Here is an 18,500-nt window from a genome sequence, read left to right as displayed (position 1 = left end):
ATCTTCCCCAAGTCAGGCCTGAATGGAAACAAAGGTGCCCTGATTTCCGTCTGCTTCCCATCGTGTTTTATTAGATGCAGCTTTATGACATAAACGAAGTTAGACATGCACAAAGGCTGTACCGGGGCTGAGGCAATTTCACCTTTGGCCCACCAAAAGGGACTATCTTGCTGCTTCTCTTCCACAGGATTGGTGCTCAACTGCTGGCATGATCCGGTGATTTAAGAAACACGAAACTAATCCCTCTAAAAAGTTCTAAAATTCCATTCTGCGGGACTAGTTTTCCCAAGAGGCTCAACATGGTGTCAGACAAGCACAAGGGAGATGACGGGAGCTTGTGTTCACAGGAGAGGGAAGAAGCATATTGAGGCTACCACCCTACAATCAAGTTGGGCTATTTTAATTCTGAAGTGTTGTAACCACGCTGTTATGTGATCTGAAGTGCTGATGTGTTGCACTTGCTTTATCCAGCATGGTATATCTTTTCCTAGAGGAAGACTTGTCTGATCTAAAATTAAAGTTAGTCTGAATTTCATTGGAAATTGAAATGGTTGAATGTATAAATCTAAAGCAACCCAAATCAGAAAACCCTAAATTGAGTGGCAAGCCCTCCTTTGCCAAAGTAAAACAAATAAACAAAGAAATGGTCTGAAATTGCTGAGATATGAACAGATTCATTGCAAACTACTGTGAGAAGAAAAATGGAGGAATTCTAACCAAACCGAAAACCCTGCTGAAATTGAGGAAAATAGATAGTTCTTGAGAAAGTGCTTGTTCTGTTTGGGGGAAAGTAAAAATAAAAATCGATGCTGAAATGTCAACTAAAAAGGAAGAAGCTGTTGGATTATCAGGGCCCATTGCCTCTGTGCTTTATAAGACAGAAGAGGTCCTATCCTAAAGCCAGCTGAGGAACAGTAAGCTGTGCTTGTGAATGGATGTGAGGACACAGTCCTCACACTGGTACAATGCACTTATGTTGTAGTAGTAGTAAGTTTGTAAATTAATATGTAAAAAAAAAAAAAAAGTCTTATTTCTCCCTCAATATGAAAAAATCATATAATTGAGCCTTCCTTTTAAGTGGATCATTTACTGTATGTGTTCCTGTACATATGTTGTTTGCCCATCATTTTAAGAAAGCTATATCACAGGGGCAGAGGTACCTAGACTGTGTTTAGTCTGCATGGTGTCATACAGCTTTTCCTTTGGTTTGTGATTTAAGCACAAGTGAAATAACAGTATTGCTTTTTGAAGTACTATGTGCAGAGGAGTCCACTGAAATGAGTAGATTAGGTTATTCTTCAGGGATATAGCTTCAAGTTCTCTGCATTAGTTATACTCTGTTCTGAAGATTTTCTTAGCAGCCATAATAGATGGGGTCTTTTTTTCAGTAAAAGAAGAAAGGACTAGTCCTAAGTGTTTGTAAAGCTGGGTAAAGAGACTTCGGGGTTTGGAAACTGCTCTATAGCTGACATTCAAAAGTAGACTTTGGGAATGTAACATCTTCCATGAGTAAAGAGTCTCTGCTGCTATAGCTCATCTGTACAATTAGAGTAATGAAAAACACAAAACATATTTTTGAAATATTCTGCTTGCTTGATTTGTGCCTTTCAGAATGGATAAATTCAGCAATTTAGGTGCATCTTGCCTATTAGTCTTGTGTAAAGTTAGAGATCTATAGGTATAACTTAGTGATCATTTCCTTTGGCAGCCTTGTGGCTTATATCTTTGTAGGGTCACCTTTAAATTAGACAATTCCCAGTGCTGGGACCTGGCATGTTCAATGGGATGGCTGAGGCAGTGAAGGAGAGGCAAGATTTGAGACATAGGATGGGGTGGCTTAATCTAGTAGAGCAATGAGAAGAAATGCTTGTCAAACTACAGCATGGAGCTGTCATCCTAAATCATCTTTATACTCCATGGACACTGTAGGAAGTGATCCAGCTGGTTTAGGAATAGAGGACTTACCTTTTGGAAGTAACTGTTCTCCTGGTTAATAAAGGGTAGATTTAAAAGGAGGGCTAGGGGAAATGTCTGAACTTCAGGGGGAAAAGAGGTATTACTTTTTCCTGGCTGGGTTAAAAACCCCAAACCTTCCTTGTGATTTATTCATATCTACTCAAAAGTCTAAAGGAGAAAAGTAGTCTGGGTTGGAAGCTTCCATTTTCTGTGTCCGTGCAGTGTTCATTAGAACAGATCAGTTACACCCTGTTCCATTAAAAGATTGCATTGGAAATGAGATTAGAGGCTACTTGTGTCAGCTGCCACTGTTAGGAGGAACATGGTAGACATGAGATCATTGTCACTTCTGAGCTGTTAAATATGAGAAGGTAAAGGTATTGACAAGTATCTCAAACTGTGCTTATGAAATTGTGTGTGATAAATTATAGATACCAGAGGTTGTTTCCTAAGTACCCAAAACCTTTCTTCGCATTATTGATGCTGATCAGTGTGTCAGGCTGAGCCTCAGAAAATTTCAACCCTAAACTTTCTGTTAGTTTGTGATTCAGCTGCATGAAGTCCAGCACAAAAAGTAAAATATTCAGCAGACATAATTTTCTTCCTTCAAAAAGCTGACTGCAGAGTTGATAGCAGGTTTGATTTGGTGTTGTGAATATCTAGAAAAATAGACGCAGCACACACAGCAAAGAAGTTCACAGATCCCTTCCCTCTGGAATATACATGAGCAATCAGACCTTAGTGAATATAACATCTTCTTTGACTTAGAATCATAGAATCATTTTGATTGGAAAAAGACTTTTAAGATCATCAGTTCCAAGCATTAACCTAACACTGCCAAGTCCACCACTAAACCATGTCCCTCAGCTCCACATCTACATGTCTTTTAAATACCTCCAGGGATGGTGACTCAACCACTTCCCTGGGCAGCCTGTTCCAGTGCTTGGTAAACCTTTTGGTGAAGAAATTTTTCCTAATATCCAATCTAAACCTCCCCTGGCGCAACTTGAGGCCATTTCCTCTTGTCCTATCACTTGTTACTTGGGAGAAGAGACCACCTGGCTACAGCCTCCTTTCAGATAGTTGTAGAGAGTGATAAGGTCTCCCCTCAGCCTCCTTTTCTCCAGACTAAACAACCCCAGTTCCCTCAGCTGCTCCTCATAAGACTTGTTCTCTAGACCCTTCACCAGCTTCATTGCTCTTCTTTGGAGATGCTCCAGCACCTCAATGTCCTTTTTGTAGTGAGGGGCCCAAAACTGAACGCAGTACTCCAGGTGCAGCCTCACCAGTGCTGAGTACAGGGGGACGATCACTTCCCTAGTCCTGCTGGCCACGCTATTTCTGATCCAAGCCAGGATGCTGTTGGCCTTCTTGGCCACCTGGGCACACTGCTGGCTCCTATTCAGTCAACTATTGACCAACAGCCCCAGGTCCTTTTCTGCCAGGCAGCTTTCCAGCCGCTCTTCCCCAAGCTTGTAGTGTTGCCTGGGGTTGTTGTGACCCAAGTGCAGGACCTGGCACTGAGCCTTGTTGAACCTCATACAGTTGGTCTCAGCCCATTGATCAGCCTGTCCAGTTCCCTCCAGCAGATTAGCTTGGAGTTGCCTGCAAACTGACTGAGGGTGCACTCCATCCCTTCATCCAGATCATTGACAAAGATATTAAAGAGAACTGGCCCCAGTACTGAGCCCTGGGGAACACCACTTGTGACTGGCCACCAGCTGGATGTAACTCCATTCACCACAACTCTTTGGGCTTGGCCATCCAGCTGGGTATTTACCCAGTGAAGAGCATGCCCGTCCAAGCTGTGAGCAGCCAGTTTGTCCAGGAGAAAGCCTTAATGTGTTGCCTCCAAGATGCTAGACTAGTTTGTCTTTCAGAGACCAGTTTCTTAGTAAATGCAAGATTTTTCCATGCATTTACCATAAAATTCCCACTAGAAGTCTCCTTCACATCTCATGGCTTGGCGGGGGCTCATCCCTCCTCCTTCCCTTCCTTCTTTGGACTGATCATTTATCTTATTAGGGGAAAAACAGCATATGTGATTATTTCTGGTTGTTATGCAGCAGTGGAAATCATCCAGTCTCTTCCCCCTGGCCTGCATTCCCAAGGAGCCACCAATTACTGAGTCTGAGTTTTAACCGCTCCTCATAAATCAATGTTATTAAAATCATTAAACACTGATGTAATTTCAATCCAAAGTATAGCTTTATTGCATTTGATTATTAATAATTGTATCAAAATGATCATTTTCTCTTAAGTATTTTAATGGGCTTTTTTAATATCTGCATCCAGCTGCACTTTATCACTCGATGTATCTCCTTTGCGTGTCTTCAACTCACATCTGCTGACTCGATGGACTCTTACCGTGCCAGCGAAGAGCCTTGCGAAGGGGGATGTAGCTATGGGAGTGGGGCTGGATTCTGCTTCATTTGGTGACAGCACAACTGTCAGCCCAAAGCTTTCTCTGCGGAACCTGCCTGACTAATGGCGATGGAGGGGCCAGAAAAACGTGCAGCTGGGGCTGCTTTTCCCAGGTTGGGATGGAAGCCCTGAGGGTAGAAACCTCGTCATTTGCCTGAGTATATTTAACATGGGAGATATTAAGAGAAAAGCAGCCTGTATTCCCATTACGCCTTTTTGAAGTTAAACTACACCTTGATCAATTCTGACTGAATTTCTCTCTCAGGATATTTTTCTCAAAATTATTCTTTGCTTTCTTCCTTTGTCAAAGTAGAATCTACTCTTCTCTTGAATATACTAACCAAAGATGTATCAATTCGTTATGGAAGCTATGTGTCAAGTTTAAGATATTGCTAGTAAGAATGGAATCTAAGTCTATTTTAGCACTAAATCTGATTTGTAGTCTCAAATGTCAAATGTAATTGTAAAAAGACACTCTAGCGCTTGCCAGTGTATGTGAGTGTGTGCGTATCTGTGTGTATTTATATATCGATTTATGATTATGAAGTTTTGTTTCCAATTTCATACTTCTGTTCTTTTCTCCAATTAATCCTATTTACATATTTTAGTAAAAGAGATTCTAAAGAAATTTAAAAAACCTGTGATGTCAAGTACAGAAAAAAATAGTTTCCATTTAGAAGTTAGTAATAGGACATTATTAATGGGGTTTATTTTAATTTCCTAGCTAGAATGTTAAAGTATGAAATCCTCTCTTTTCTTCCTTCCACATAATTATTATTCTGTAGCTGGCTCTGCATAACTTGATTATATTATGTTCTCAGGTCTGTTGCTGGAGTTGACGGAGACCCTGATTTAGTTCATATGGAAATCCAGGACCCCAGTGGAGGTATGCAAATGAAAATGTTATCAATTGATTCCCTAGCGTATAGACATTTCTCTTTGTTTTAGAGAGTACTTTCTGGATTGTTTTAAAAACTAGTCAGAAGAGAAATTGTGCAAGTCAAATTCTTTCTCTGTTTATCTGTAGTCAGCAAAGCTGTCCTGTTATATAAAAATATAGTATAATTTAAAATTTACTTGTTTTCCACTCTAAGACGAATTGACGTCAAGATGCTATGCTCCATTGAAAATGTCCATTAATAGTGCAATTTATTCTGGCAGTTAAACATTGAACATTTTTTCCTGATTTCCAAATAGAACTGGCAATGCAGTATTAGTGCTGGGTAAGTGTCTGTTACAGTGAATTGTTGCATATGTCAGTCCTACTACACTAACCGCCCTCTCCCAGAATTTCCTCATGTTTTGAGACTTGGAAAGGAAAATAAACAAAAAAACAGATTAGCAGTCAGGATGTGCTGTATGAAGAGTCACCGTGATTCCAAAAGTGCGTGTAGTTTCTTGTTATCAATTTTACTATTGAAAGATAATTTAATTTCTTGAATCAGGTCATCTTAAATTCCTGTGCGGTCTTAAAAATGAGTTGTGGAGAATGCACAGTTTGACTTTTCCTGATTCCGTAGCTTTTCTTCATTTTAGCTGTATTAAAAAAAATCAAAGTTGCCACATTAAAATCTGGATGACAAAGTTTCTAAATCTTTTAGCAGTGAGATTTCTGAGACTTGGTGACCCCTACACAGCCCCAGCAACTGCTCAGTTTAGAGACAGTGTAAGAAGATTCTTCAGGAGCTGGATAGAAGGAATTTTTTATATAACAGAAACAGCAGAAAAAGAAACTCTCATGAAATATCTCTTGGCTGGGTTCTCAACAAACTGACTTTGTGCTCTTACGGCCAGTACAAGCATCAGCATTGGTTTTAGTGGAAACAGCATCTTTCTACTATCTATATGATAAAGAGCTATAATGCTTGTCATGTGAATTATGAATAGCTGCAAGGCTTTTCTGTGGGCCATTGCTGTGCTTGCTCAAATATCCTTGTGGTGATGATTTGGACATAACCGGAGAACTTGGATTGAATCTAGCTGCCTCTTAAACAGATCCAGATTTTAAAACGAATATTTCTATCTAGTATACTGGTTTTGCCTTTGCTAATTAAAAGTCATAAAGTGTGGAATGCATTTCCTATTTCACTGCAAAAGTAATGAAGGACATACATGGGGATGTGTTATTTGGTCTTTCATATTGTATCTGGAGCACGGAGAGAATTAGTGATCTGGACACAGGATTGTGTATATAATATTTTTCTCACTGCACTTGGGAAAGTCACTTTGTGCTCAAAAGCTTGTGAGGAAGGGTGAGCTGTGCAAGGACTTGAATCCAGGAGAAGGTCTTTGGGCCACAGCTGGCATACGATATGATTATTGGCTCTGGTCTCTCTGATAAGAGCAGATTGCATCAAAGATGCAGTGATGCTGTTCTGGCAGCCCAGGCAGAGAGGATATTCCTTGCCTATTGCTAACGGGAGAGGAAGAGAGAGGCCACAGCCTCCACTGATATAAACCAGTCAAGGCTTTTTCAGCAAGGTATTAACTCTGAATATAGAAGTCCTGCCCCAACAGAGCAGTTCCACCAGTGTGTTAATAGTGTGTCCTAACTTTCCTACAGAGCTTCGAAAATAACCTTTAAAATTCCGCACGCTGTCTATTAAACAGAGTCTGATTGTCTTCTCACTCATCACGATTTTATACTGGTGCTGATCTATTGATTTCAGTTATGTTGTGTCAGGCTGCCATTTCTCCAAGTGAATAATTCAGCTCTGTACATAGCTTAAGTGAGAAAAGAGGCTCCTTCTATTATCCCCACCCATGAATGTCTCATTCGTCTAACCCCTAATCTCTCTGGACCGGCAAAATTTAGATAATAACAGGCTGCCTCCCGGGAATGATCTGAACTGTAAGCAGTTAATATATTCTCACTACATCGGAGATTGAAAAACTCTTGTATGAAGGTTTACTATAATAATTTTAGAACTAACTCAGCTGGCAAAGGCAGCGCTTTCCCTACATGAATAACATTTTATATTGCTTGCTTCTTTTTCCCTTGATAGCCCTGTCATATGTTTCTGTCTCTCTTCCCTCAGGTTATCGCTACATCACTTGCCAGATTCAAAATTGCTCTGATCAGACAATGACAGTCCAGTTTGCTGGTGGCACTGATCGGGATTCCCTGACTGTGCAGGATGACTACATATTTCTTCAGGTACTGCCACTTTCTGGAGAGACAGCCCATTTTCAAATTCAAAAATAAAATTTTAAGCAGTGCAGCAACTCTATAATTTAGGAGCATGGAGAAACCTGTTCCAGAGTATGAATGATGACATATGAATTTTTACATGGAACAAAGCTTTTCTTTTATCAGTCAGAAAAAACCCCAAACCAATGCCCCTTTAATTTGTGCAACCAGTTGCCTGGTTTTTTGGTTGATTTTAGTTTATCATTGACCTAGCTCTAACAAGACGGAAACTTTCAAATAGATTGTGTCGTTCAAAATTCCATTTTATAAATACTCTCGTATGTTAGGCAAAATGCAACCCTTTTGTTTTTATGCTTACAAGCTCTTTGGGTTCCTTTCCAGTACCTCCATAGTGCAAAAAGGTTCCCTAAGAAGAGTATCCGAGGAAAGTCACTGACATAGTGGCTCAGCTTCCTCACATGGATTCTCTTGTGAAGAGGTTTTCCTGGGAAAGAATTTATACAACTGCGCTTAGGAAGCGAAAGGGTGAAACAGCCATAGGTGGGAAGCTTGAAGCAGCTTCTGACGGTCCAAATTACATTGGGATTATTTCATTCCCAGACTACAAGACCTGCATGCAGAAACCTGGGCTGGGGCTCCATCAGCCTTATGGCACCACGTACAGCTCAGGCACACTTGAAATTCATGTCATTTTATATGCTCGAGACTGGTTGCAACTTGAATCTGTCAGAGCTACAACCTTCTGAAAGAAAGGTTATGTCTTACCTGTTTTTTCAGATTTTCCTAGGGAAGTTGCTTGTACTTAGTGGTTGGCCATCGTTTTTCCTTTACTTTGATATGATTTGCCTGTTGCAAAGGCTTGTTTATTGACTCTTGCGGGAAAGCAATGTCGTGGTGATGGATAGCTCTCCTCGCTGCTGCCTCCGTGTATATCAGATTGGCTTCTTTGCAGCTTTCCCCCGTTGTGGCTGTTTCTTCCAAAAGGATCCGTAAATTGACAAAGAAACAAAAGATCTGTCCTCCTCTTGTTTGCCATAGCATTTTCGAAGGCCTGCATGGTTTAGAACATTTAGCACCACAAAGAAACAGCAAAATGGATTTGGAAAAGTATTTTTGAGTTAAAGTAGGTGTTTTTCATCTCAGGTCTAGCACTTATGGCACCCGTTTTGCTCAAAGGTGGTATTACCTGTGGCTCCCCCAGGCACCCTCTAAAATCCATTTCACAGCGTGCAGACGGTGAGAAGTGCTTCTCACCACGTGAACTTCCAGACTGCCGTGCTCAGCAAAACACAGGCTGCTTCCCCTTCAAGCATTTTTTTTTTTTTTTTTTTTTTTTGCTGGACATCTTGTATAATTGCATCTTGAGCTGTTTTTGTCTGTCTCATGCCAGGCATGGGCAGACACGAAATGGAAGTGCAACCTGGAAATGTACGTATAACATGATGGACAGTTGCTACTAGCAAAATGATGCCACTAATAACGTAGTCTCTGCAGATTTGAGACATGTCAGTGCCGGTAGATGAGATGTGCATGTATTCCACATAAAGGGGAAACGTCTCTAGTCTTTTTCTTTCAGACTTATCTGCAGTAATTCACAGTATGTAATATACATCTTTTATTGCTAAATTGGTTTACAGTTAGCCATAGATACATTACTGGAGGATAGAAGATAACTCTGGGATCCTATGGTCACATCTGAAGTGCAGCCACCCCTGAGGTGTGATGCAGGGCACTACTTAGCCTTTCCAGTGAAACCACACAGCCGCTGCGCATCTGAGAAACAGCATACGTTTGAAACCACGTGGAAATTTGAGACTAAAATATTGCTATATAAGTTAGAGTCAGACCAAGGACTCCTCTGAATATCACAGCAATATCTGTCAGAAAGAAGCTGGGACAGAATCACCTGTGCAAAAAGAGAGGTCGGTTTGAGACTGTCTTACTGCCCCTGGCATCGCTCACTTCCCCTCAGCAGTGCAGCTGTGAAGCAGAGAATTGCAGGTCTCCACTGCTAATCCTGGCCCAAATCTCAGACTTCTACTCTCTTAGAGGAAGACCTCAACTCCATTTCTTTAGTACATCTATCTACACCCAAGATGATCAGGAACTTTCTAATACTCATTTCTTTTCCAGTTTGCACTGACAGTCAGACAGTTTCAGAGGTGATTTTAGCAGGAGGATTAAAGTTTCAATGCTGGTTTTAAGCACAGACCAGCCTTTAATGTCAGTGAGGCTTGACATGGCTAGCTGCTTCAACTCCAATTCTCTGCTGCCTTGCATCATCTTCAGCCATTTAAAATGAGTGACATAAAATAAATGCATAATGAACAAGAAGGCTATGATAAGATGGATGAGACTGCTTTTTAACACTAATTAAATAAATGGTGAGGTTTTTGGTTTAATCCATCATTTAACAAATCACATTCTTAAAGGGCATCAAATTCTTTCTACCACAAAAAAAGGAAATTGGTTTAAAGAAAGAGTAAAAATTATTATAATGTTAAATATTTTGATATCTTTAAAATATTCAGGTAGGTGGACCTGCTGTCATGCATCAACTCCATTTTTACCAAGCCAAGTCAAGTTTGCATGCTTCAGCACAGGCTGTTTTCCAAATCAGGTTCCATTTTTAAACACAAAAGTTGAGGAGAAAAACAATGGGGTAGGATTTTAAATGGATTTCCTAAGTCAAAGAAAGAAGATGAGTCTGTTTATGCTTCTGTTCCACAGTCTGATTTGTCCACCAGAGAAAAATTTTGCACGTTTCATTTCACTTCTTCCCTTTTCTTTTTTTGCCCAGTTCATTCCTGCAAAGCAGCCACCTTTTATAAACTTAGTGAAAATGACTGAATAGCCATTACCTAGCTGATCTCCTGGAGGGAATAAACGTGAAAAAAAATGTGAAATATTATTTGCCACAAGCTAAAACCTTTGCTAATCTAATCTGATGGTGCTGAAGAGACTTACTTGGAAATGTGCCAATTTCTATACCCGCACAGATTTTGGTGTTATATTTCTAACTAGAAAAACCTAGAGAAGCTGTTAGCCAAGTGTTTTCATCAATGTTTATTTAGAATCTTCCTTTTGCTACTTTGGAACAACATTTGCATGGATTTTTTTGTGAATAAGGTGAAGTCTTAAAATGACCAGCGTATCTGTTATTACGAAGAGGAGAAAGGGCTAACGGGTAATAGTCATACAGCGGTGTTCCTTTCAATGCACATTTCTGTTGGCTTGCTTTGGTGAAAATCTTCATAAGCCCCCAAGTATTTTACATACAACCTAATTGTCTTCAGTTCCATATATACAAACAGTTGAAATATGTGTTTTACCTCTCTATTTAAGCATCTAATTGTGTCTTCAGGACATATCACAGATTTTCAAACTAACTGACTGACCAGTGGATTCAGAATCCTCCATGTGGCATGTTAGCATCTTGCACTGGGAAGTGTTTTATTCTGTATAGAAAACATTAGTCAAAATAGTGAATGCTTTACGCAATGGTAGCGTGATTTATTCAGCCTTTTGTGCTTTGCTTTGAATAGTGCTGTTGGAGTACGGCTTGCCCTTGAGGTACCAGATGTTCATGGCCAGTGTACCTTCTCCCCACCTCTTACCTGGAGGGTGCTGCTGCCTGGGTTTCTGCGAAAGGGCAGAAATGTGGGAGGACAATGGGTACAGAGATATCAATAAGGACTGGGGACAGTGAGATGCTGAAGTCTCAGGTATCACTCAAGACAGCTGAAATGGCAACAAAAGGAAGTAAATCACTTTTTCTCTCCCTAAAGAGAGGGAGAGCAAAAGAGTTTGAGTCTATTCTCACAATTTTTGATTTATTCTTTTAAGAGTACACTGTGCAAATTAATTACATGCAATAGAAGTAATAGATATGTATTTCATTTGCAGGTTAAAAAAAAGTCTTCCATTGCAAACTCTTTAGATTGAACATAAATTATCACAGATTCTGTTTTTCATTTGTATAGACAACATCAGCAAATCGGACCAAGTACTATGTGTCTTACCGTCGCAATGGCTTTGTACAGATGAAGCTGCCAAAGTATGCATTGCCAAAAGTAAGTATACACATTTTTTATATCTGTTTATATATTTTTCTTCTTCTCTTTCTACCTAAACTAGTTTTATTCTTCTCTTTTTTAAACCTCTTTATTCTGAGATCACAATTTCTCCTTGTAAGGATTTCTGAATCCCATTTGTGGTATATGCTTACCCTACTGTTTTTATTTTTATTCTAGGAATATAGTAGCTCATAAACCATAGATGGCAAGAACATAGGCTAGCTTATTTGTCATCAGTTACCACAACAGTTTTTGAGCTTTGCTTCCACGAAGCAGTGCTACACACCCAACAGCAACGTAATGATTCAGAGCGAGTGTTCTTTCAAGAATCTATTAGAGTTTAATTCCACATGGTGTTTTCTGGTATAAGTATGAATAGTAATATAAGAGAATTTTACCAGTTGATGGTGCTCTATTTCATTAAGGAATCCCAATATGGACTTTAATTACTTACCAGAATGGCAAGGACTGTTAAGAGGTTCCTTCAGTCTAGCATATTTTTATAGTGACAGGGTTTCTATATTTGCATAGTAAATTAGCAATAAAGCACAGACAGATATTTACATGTGGTATAACCAATGCAATTGAATTTCTGTGCTGCACTTAATGTGTTTTATAACTTTACGTATAGTTAGAAGGATCCTACAATCCTGAAGAAAAATGACTTGGAGGTTTTAAAGACCCGGCTGGATAAAGCCCCAGGTAACCTGGTCTGGCCTCACACCTCACCCTGCTCCCAGCAGGAGGTCGGTCTAGAGACCTCCTGAGGTTCCTGCCTTTTTTGTGTGATTCTATGTGATTCTGTCACTTACGTAGTAGAGAACTAACTAAGACATGTTATTTTTGCATGTCTTGAAATGCACAAGTTTAATTCATTGCTCACCTAATGAAGGACCATGGAGTACAATGCATTTCCTTCTTTTGCTGTAATTGTTCTAAAACAAAGAATGCGTTTATGTTGCTTTTTCATCTTTGATTTTTTTTTTTTTTAAATAATCTAAGCAGTGGTCTGTAGTCTTCTGGTTTTAAATATACAACATATTAACAAAACCCTTAAATGAAATTCTCGGATATTATTTGGGATATGCTCCCAGTAGCACTATGGAAATAGCTGTTTATGTATTTATCTATTTTTACAAGAAATCTATAGCTAAGGACAGGTAAATATATCAACCCTTCCGCATAACCATTTCAGTGTTTTTAAGGCCTTCAGTGTAGCCTTTATGTTTCCCTGGGGAAATATTTAAGTAGGAAAACAACAGGAGACGGTCCAGTTCTAAATTTTAAAACATGCCAGATGTGCAAACCCTGAGGGACTGCAGCCCTTGGGCAACTCCCGCTGGGGCAGGGACACCCCAAGGGACTGCAGCCCATGGATGACCTACGCTGGGGCAGAAGACGACAAGTAAGGAGCAATGGAGGAAAGCCAAGAATAAGCAATGAGTGGCAGAAAGAAACCCTTCCGCAGGTGACCCCAACCTCCTGCACAGCCCATTGCCTCACTGAAGTAGTTGGGAAGAACCAAATTAACACAAGGTGGAAACAAGGGACTTGAGAGTAGGAAGTGGGGAGAAGAGGTGTTTGAGCTGATTCTGGAGAAGGGCGAGGAAGGATGTTTACCTAAATGTTTAATTATTTATGGTATTTTTTTCAAATACCCAAATCAGTGATTAAAAGTGTGCATGAGCTGGCAATAAATTAAATTATGTAAAGATTGCCAAGTTGCGAATGTTTTACCCACACCAAATTTCCTAAAGAGTTGTCGGCATGTTAGTGCAAGTGTTGACTTTGCTAACTTGTGTGGGAAAATATTGTCTGTTGGGAAATGGAAGGGCAGAAATCTTGTAAGAGAAACCTGGGCATTTCTTCCTTCTGCTTTTGGATGACCTGTGCAGGAATCTGTACCTTTCCATTGCAGTTTCCTTCTCTCTGCCAGTAATCTGCTGCATTTGGCCAATGCAGCACTGCCTTCTTGATACTGCCATCAAGTAGAAGATGGACATACTAACTCAAATTTTTAAGAGTTGCATTAAGTGTTACAATTATAGACATTAGTTCTTATTCCATGTGTGGATGATTACTTCAAGCGTTCAGGAAAGTGATATTTTTTTTCCTTTTTAAAGTTGGATGTGTACTATACCTGCTTAATGACACATGCCTCTGATTTAAATATCAATATTGCAGCACACTATATTAATAAAAGGCATGTTATTTGGGTTCAGATCTAGCTGACACATCTCAATAAATGGGCGGAGGTTGTCAGAACTCAAAGAACTATATGAGACTATTGTCCAGTTCTTGTAGGCATCCATGTTTGTAATAAGTGAGCTTGCACTGGTTGTGAAAAACAGCAGCAAATCAAAAGTTATGGGAGAGCTGGAGATACAGCATACGGTGGAGGACCTAGATCTCTGTCTCGTGGAGCTTTCCTTGGCAGCAAAACCAGTTTAAGAAGTCTTCCCCAGTCATTGCCTTCTACTGCTCTTCTGCAGTCGACTATGACCCATGTTGTGTTTGTAGGACTGCACTGTAAACAAGATCAGTGCAGTGATCTCAGTGAAAAAATAACCCCGAAAAAGTATAATTTGTTTTTCAAAAAGGCAAATCAAGAGGCAACTTGATTGTCGTGGAGAAGCCTCCTTATGGGGAGAAAACACAGAGCCTTAAAAGCACGTTAGTAGAGAAAGACCCACTATAGCTGGGAGCTGAATCCAGATGCATTCAAATTAGAAAGTGAGCTCAACTTCTTAATGGTGTTGGTGATTATGTGTTTGAAAATGTGCCAAGGAAAGCGACAGATATTCTAGTTTTTGAAGTTCTTAAATCATAACTGAGTGCCTTTCTGGGAGATTTGTTCTAACCATATAGAAGTTATTTGCTCCTCCTGTATCTTATAAAATATGCAGAAGTAATTGTTGGAAATTCTCTGGTTGGAAAGATAGCAGAGAGTGAACTAAGGCATCTAATTATCACTTTTAGTCTTAAAATCCATTAATCTGCAAAGGGCGTGTAGTTTACTGGGCATATGCTCTTACTAAGTGCATTTCTGACATACTCGAAAAATGTCAGTCATAACTCACTGGTATTTCTGTCGTGTAGTCTGGATTGTTTGAAATAGTGCTGCATGCTGAATTCTTTGTCTTGGAAAATAGGGGGTTTGTTTATTTGTCTTTTTTTTGTTGTTGTTGTTTTTTCCCTTGCTAAGCAGATTAACTCCAGGCTTGATTGAATAAATAAATTAGAAGTTAATGGTTTCGTTTTGGATAGAGTCAACAGTAAGCTAGGAACAGGATGACTGCGTCATTTAGAAAGGGATGGTTTTGTATTCTTCCCAGTTCAGGCAGTACCCGATGAGTGGAACAAAACAAACTGTATCTCTTTAGCATTTTGATGATGCCTCCAAGAGGAGTTTCTTGGGTATCTGCACACAACAGAGCTGAAGATTTCACTAGGAGGGTTTGGAAGCCAGACAGCCATTAGAACAGTGGTGAATGTGAGAGATTTTAACCTCTTCTGTAAAAGATGCATTTTTTTGAAGTGATTTGGTACCGTGACATTGCAGCAGAAATTTTAGATACTGAAGTAAATAAGAACACAGCTCTGAAATTCTTCATCACACCATATTTCAGTGAGAATCATCAAGAGCAGTAGAAATAAATCTTTCAACACAATTTGAACAGACAGGAAAAGATTCATATGAACAAATTACTGATGAAATTTTGCAAAGAAGCAGGATATCAGCAAAGACGCTGGCACATTAAGAATACATCTAGAACATGTGACTGTGGAGTTGCTACTTTTATGGTGGTAGGAGATAAACAGAATGAAAGAATTTACAAAGAACTTGGGTTTTGATTAAGACCAATAGCTTTTGAAAGAACTGAGTTTCAGAGCTTTTAAAGCATTAGATTCTGCCTAACCAGGAGATGAAGCGGGTCTGAAATAGGCTCTATTTCATTTTTCTCAAAAGAATTGAATGAGGCTTCAAAAAGATCTCTTTCCAAGTGGTCTCTGTCAACTATTTCATGTTACTGGCCAGAGTTTTTGAGCAGTGGTTGTGTACAGAGAAGGGAAAACCGTAGCTAAGTCAGAAGATACTACAGGCTGGTTAAGTACGTGGCTGACAACATTAGGAGAGCTGTGCTGGAACACCAGGCTCTAGCCTGGGGGAATAGTGCTGGGCTCTTCAGATATTATTCTTTCACAACACAGAAGCTTTTCACGGTGATTTTATATATGGAGATGGAGTGAACATTTTCAGACTGAGTAATTAAAAAAAAAAGTGTCATTGAAGGATGCTTCATGTTTTCCTTTCGATATGAAGAGGTCGAAAATCTGCAAAAAAATGATTCCATTGTTTTATATTGTTTGTATTCGCATTTGTGTTTGTATTTCTCCGAATGTACCCTCAAAGAGAAACCCAGAAGAGGATAAATATTTTTCTTTGGACATATCTCAAGGGCCCCTTACTTGTGAATAAAAGGCTGCTAAGAGCAGCTTCCAGCCAAACTTTGCATGTGCTAGGTTTCTAGGCTCCAGCTCCACCGTGTCACCTGGATTGCATCATAGCTTCATATATGTACAGAGAGCAGGCCCATTGGGGGCCATCTAATGAACAGAATTCAGGGGGTTTTTTTCTTCTTTTTTTCTTTTTTGCCTGCTCTTGAGAGATTTTTTTTTTTTTTTAGTAGCGTGTTTGATACTGACGCTACATTGAATCACACAGCAGCCTCCTGCGTTTGACAGGGGTCAAGTGCCAACTGCTGCCAGGCAGCGTGGTAGCAAAGGTTGGTAAGACCGTATTAAGGGCTGCCTGTATGCTTCCCGAACAGAAGAGGAAATTTAGAGCAATTCTTTTAAAACTGAATTGGCTTTTATACTATATTCCATTTTACCAAGATTGCTTGTTCTCTTCTGCTAAAGCTAGATTAGGAGTGAGTAAATCGTAGGAAATGAATACCAAAATTCAAATACCTCCTCCAAGAGGAGCAGGGTTGCATTTGTGTCGTGCAATGGCTGGCTAGGCACGCAGGTGTGTTCCGGGGAGATCCAGTGTTCCTCTCTTGGGCTGTTTGCAGCCTGGAGCAGGGGTTCAGCCGCCGGTGCTGGGAGAGCAGCTCTGCCGAGGGCGCAGGCTGCAGCCCCATCCGGAGAGTCATCACGCTTGTGTTGCACAAAAGTTCCTGCAGCTCTGATTGCCCTCGCCTGGAGGAGTCTGCTGTGGAGAAGGCGTATGTTGGGTTCTGGTCCTTATTCAGCATTTTGAGTTATGCTCTAATGCGACCAGCGATAAAACTGGGAACTAGTTCATTCTGAGAGTTTAAGCAAAAAATTCGTTAACAAAATTGCTGACCAAATCAAGGAATCTGCTACAAATCATGGTAGTTTTACTGTTGCAATTTGGAAGAATTTAATAATTCCGAGTCCCCTTCCCACCTCTGGTAAACAAATCTCCTTTTATGAACTCATACTAGGCATTCATTGATTCTGCATTTGTTCATGCGAGCTACAAAATCTTAATAACGCAAGAGCTCTATTGTCTGTTATATTCAACTGCGATTCAGAAAGTTTAGTTCTGAACAGATATGGTGTGGAAAAAGCCGTTTTCATCTGGTTTGATCTCTATATGTCTTTTCACTCTTCAATTGTGAAATAGGCAATAACTGTAAAATTTTTCAGGTAACCAAGATAAAAGAGAGTACAGGGGAAAAATAAAAATAAAAGAAGAAAAAAATCCTATTGCCTTGGAAATAAGATAAAGTCTTTAATGTATTCATGGTAATACGAATCTCATATACGTGCCTTTTATCAACTCCATATATTCTTTTTGATTATCCCCTCGTGCCCCCCTGAGGGGCTCGAAACAGGCCCACCTCTTCCTTGCCTTAGTCTGAGATATACATCACTATTTTAACCACAGCTTTTCTTCCAAACTTGTCAGTACAATCCCATAATAGATATAACACTATCAAGAGTAAAATATTTTGAGCAGTTTTACTCTTTGTCCCTAAATAACCATCAGCCTTTTGAAGCGTGTCTTCCCTTCTCTATCAAGCTCCCTCTTAGCATAACTTTTTCAGGGATTCCCTAAATGAGTCCGTTGATTAGCAGCAGAGATGGCAGGAAAGATTCCTGCGGCCCTTTTGTCAGCAGACAAAGTTCTCTCGAGGCTCTGGCTGCGTGATGGTTGGCTTACGAAGTACTGAGGCTACAAGGGCTCTTTTAGCAAGGCTTGGAGTCTCCCAAGAATTGTTTCTCAGCTTGGGTAGCCCCTTCACCATCTCTGCCGTCTGCCGCCCTGGCTGAGGTTGTTCCTCTGCGCCGGGCAGAAGAGCAGTTTGCAGCTGCAGCAGGACTTCTATTCCATCCTTTTGAAAGTCCATTGGAGTGGCTGTTGAACAAAGAATAAAGGGAAAGATAATAGAAATAGCGGTAGCAGTGTCCTTTGGAGTGGAAGTGTTCCTTTCCCGGGAGGTGTCCCAGCACTAGCCAGTGAACCTGGGCTGTAGCAGCTGTCTGGCTCCCTCGTGTACAAATCCATCTGAGGTGGATTCGAGGAACTGTTCTTTTCTTCACAGTGTAACTTGATATTGATTTCTCTCCTTGCACCATTTTACTCAGCCGGGCAAAGAAGATTAGGGAGATTATCTTTGGTATATGTGCCATCCGGTTACCTTGATTGTGCTTAGGAGATTACAGGGGTATAAATGTGGTGCATCTGGAGGTCAAGGCTGAGACTACACATCCTTGAGTGCTTACATCTGTTGTGCTTCTGATACATTTACTTCTCCTGATTCTCTGTTTAATTTATCGCTTGCTTCAGGTTAACGTATTGCCCAACTGCAACATTAAAAGATTGTGGAGGGGCAAAATTCTGACATTGAACTGAAAAT

The 18,500-nt window shown here is 40.1% G+C and overlaps 1 protein-coding gene across 6 annotated transcripts in view; it reads left to right on the top strand.

Annotated features, from left to right (window-relative positions):
* SORCS2 (sortilin related VPS10 domain containing receptor 2) overlaps positions 1 to 18,500 on the top strand; it is a 562,341-nt gene that overhangs the window by 466,724 nt on the left and 77,117 nt on the right. For all 6 annotated transcript variants that reach the window (XM_054823228.1, XM_054823227.1, XM_054823226.1 and 3 more), the window contains exons 6-8: positions 5,202 to 5,266; positions 7,419 to 7,537; positions 11,515 to 11,604. In XM_054823228.1, the coding sequence (XP_054679203.1) occupies positions 5,202 to 5,266; positions 7,419 to 7,537; positions 11,515 to 11,604 (274 nt within the window). The remainder of the gene's footprint in view (positions 1 to 5,201; positions 5,267 to 7,418; positions 7,538 to 11,514; positions 11,605 to 18,500) is intronic.

The sequence above is a fragment of the Grus americana genome, chromosome 4, assembly GCF_028858705.1.
Source record: "Grus americana isolate bGruAme1 chromosome 4, bGruAme1.mat, whole genome shotgun sequence".
NCBI lineage: Eukaryota > Metazoa > Chordata > Aves > Gruiformes > Gruidae > Grus > Grus americana.
Note: the sequence above shows the minus strand (reverse complement) of the source record. Positions and strands in the feature narration are given on the sequence as shown.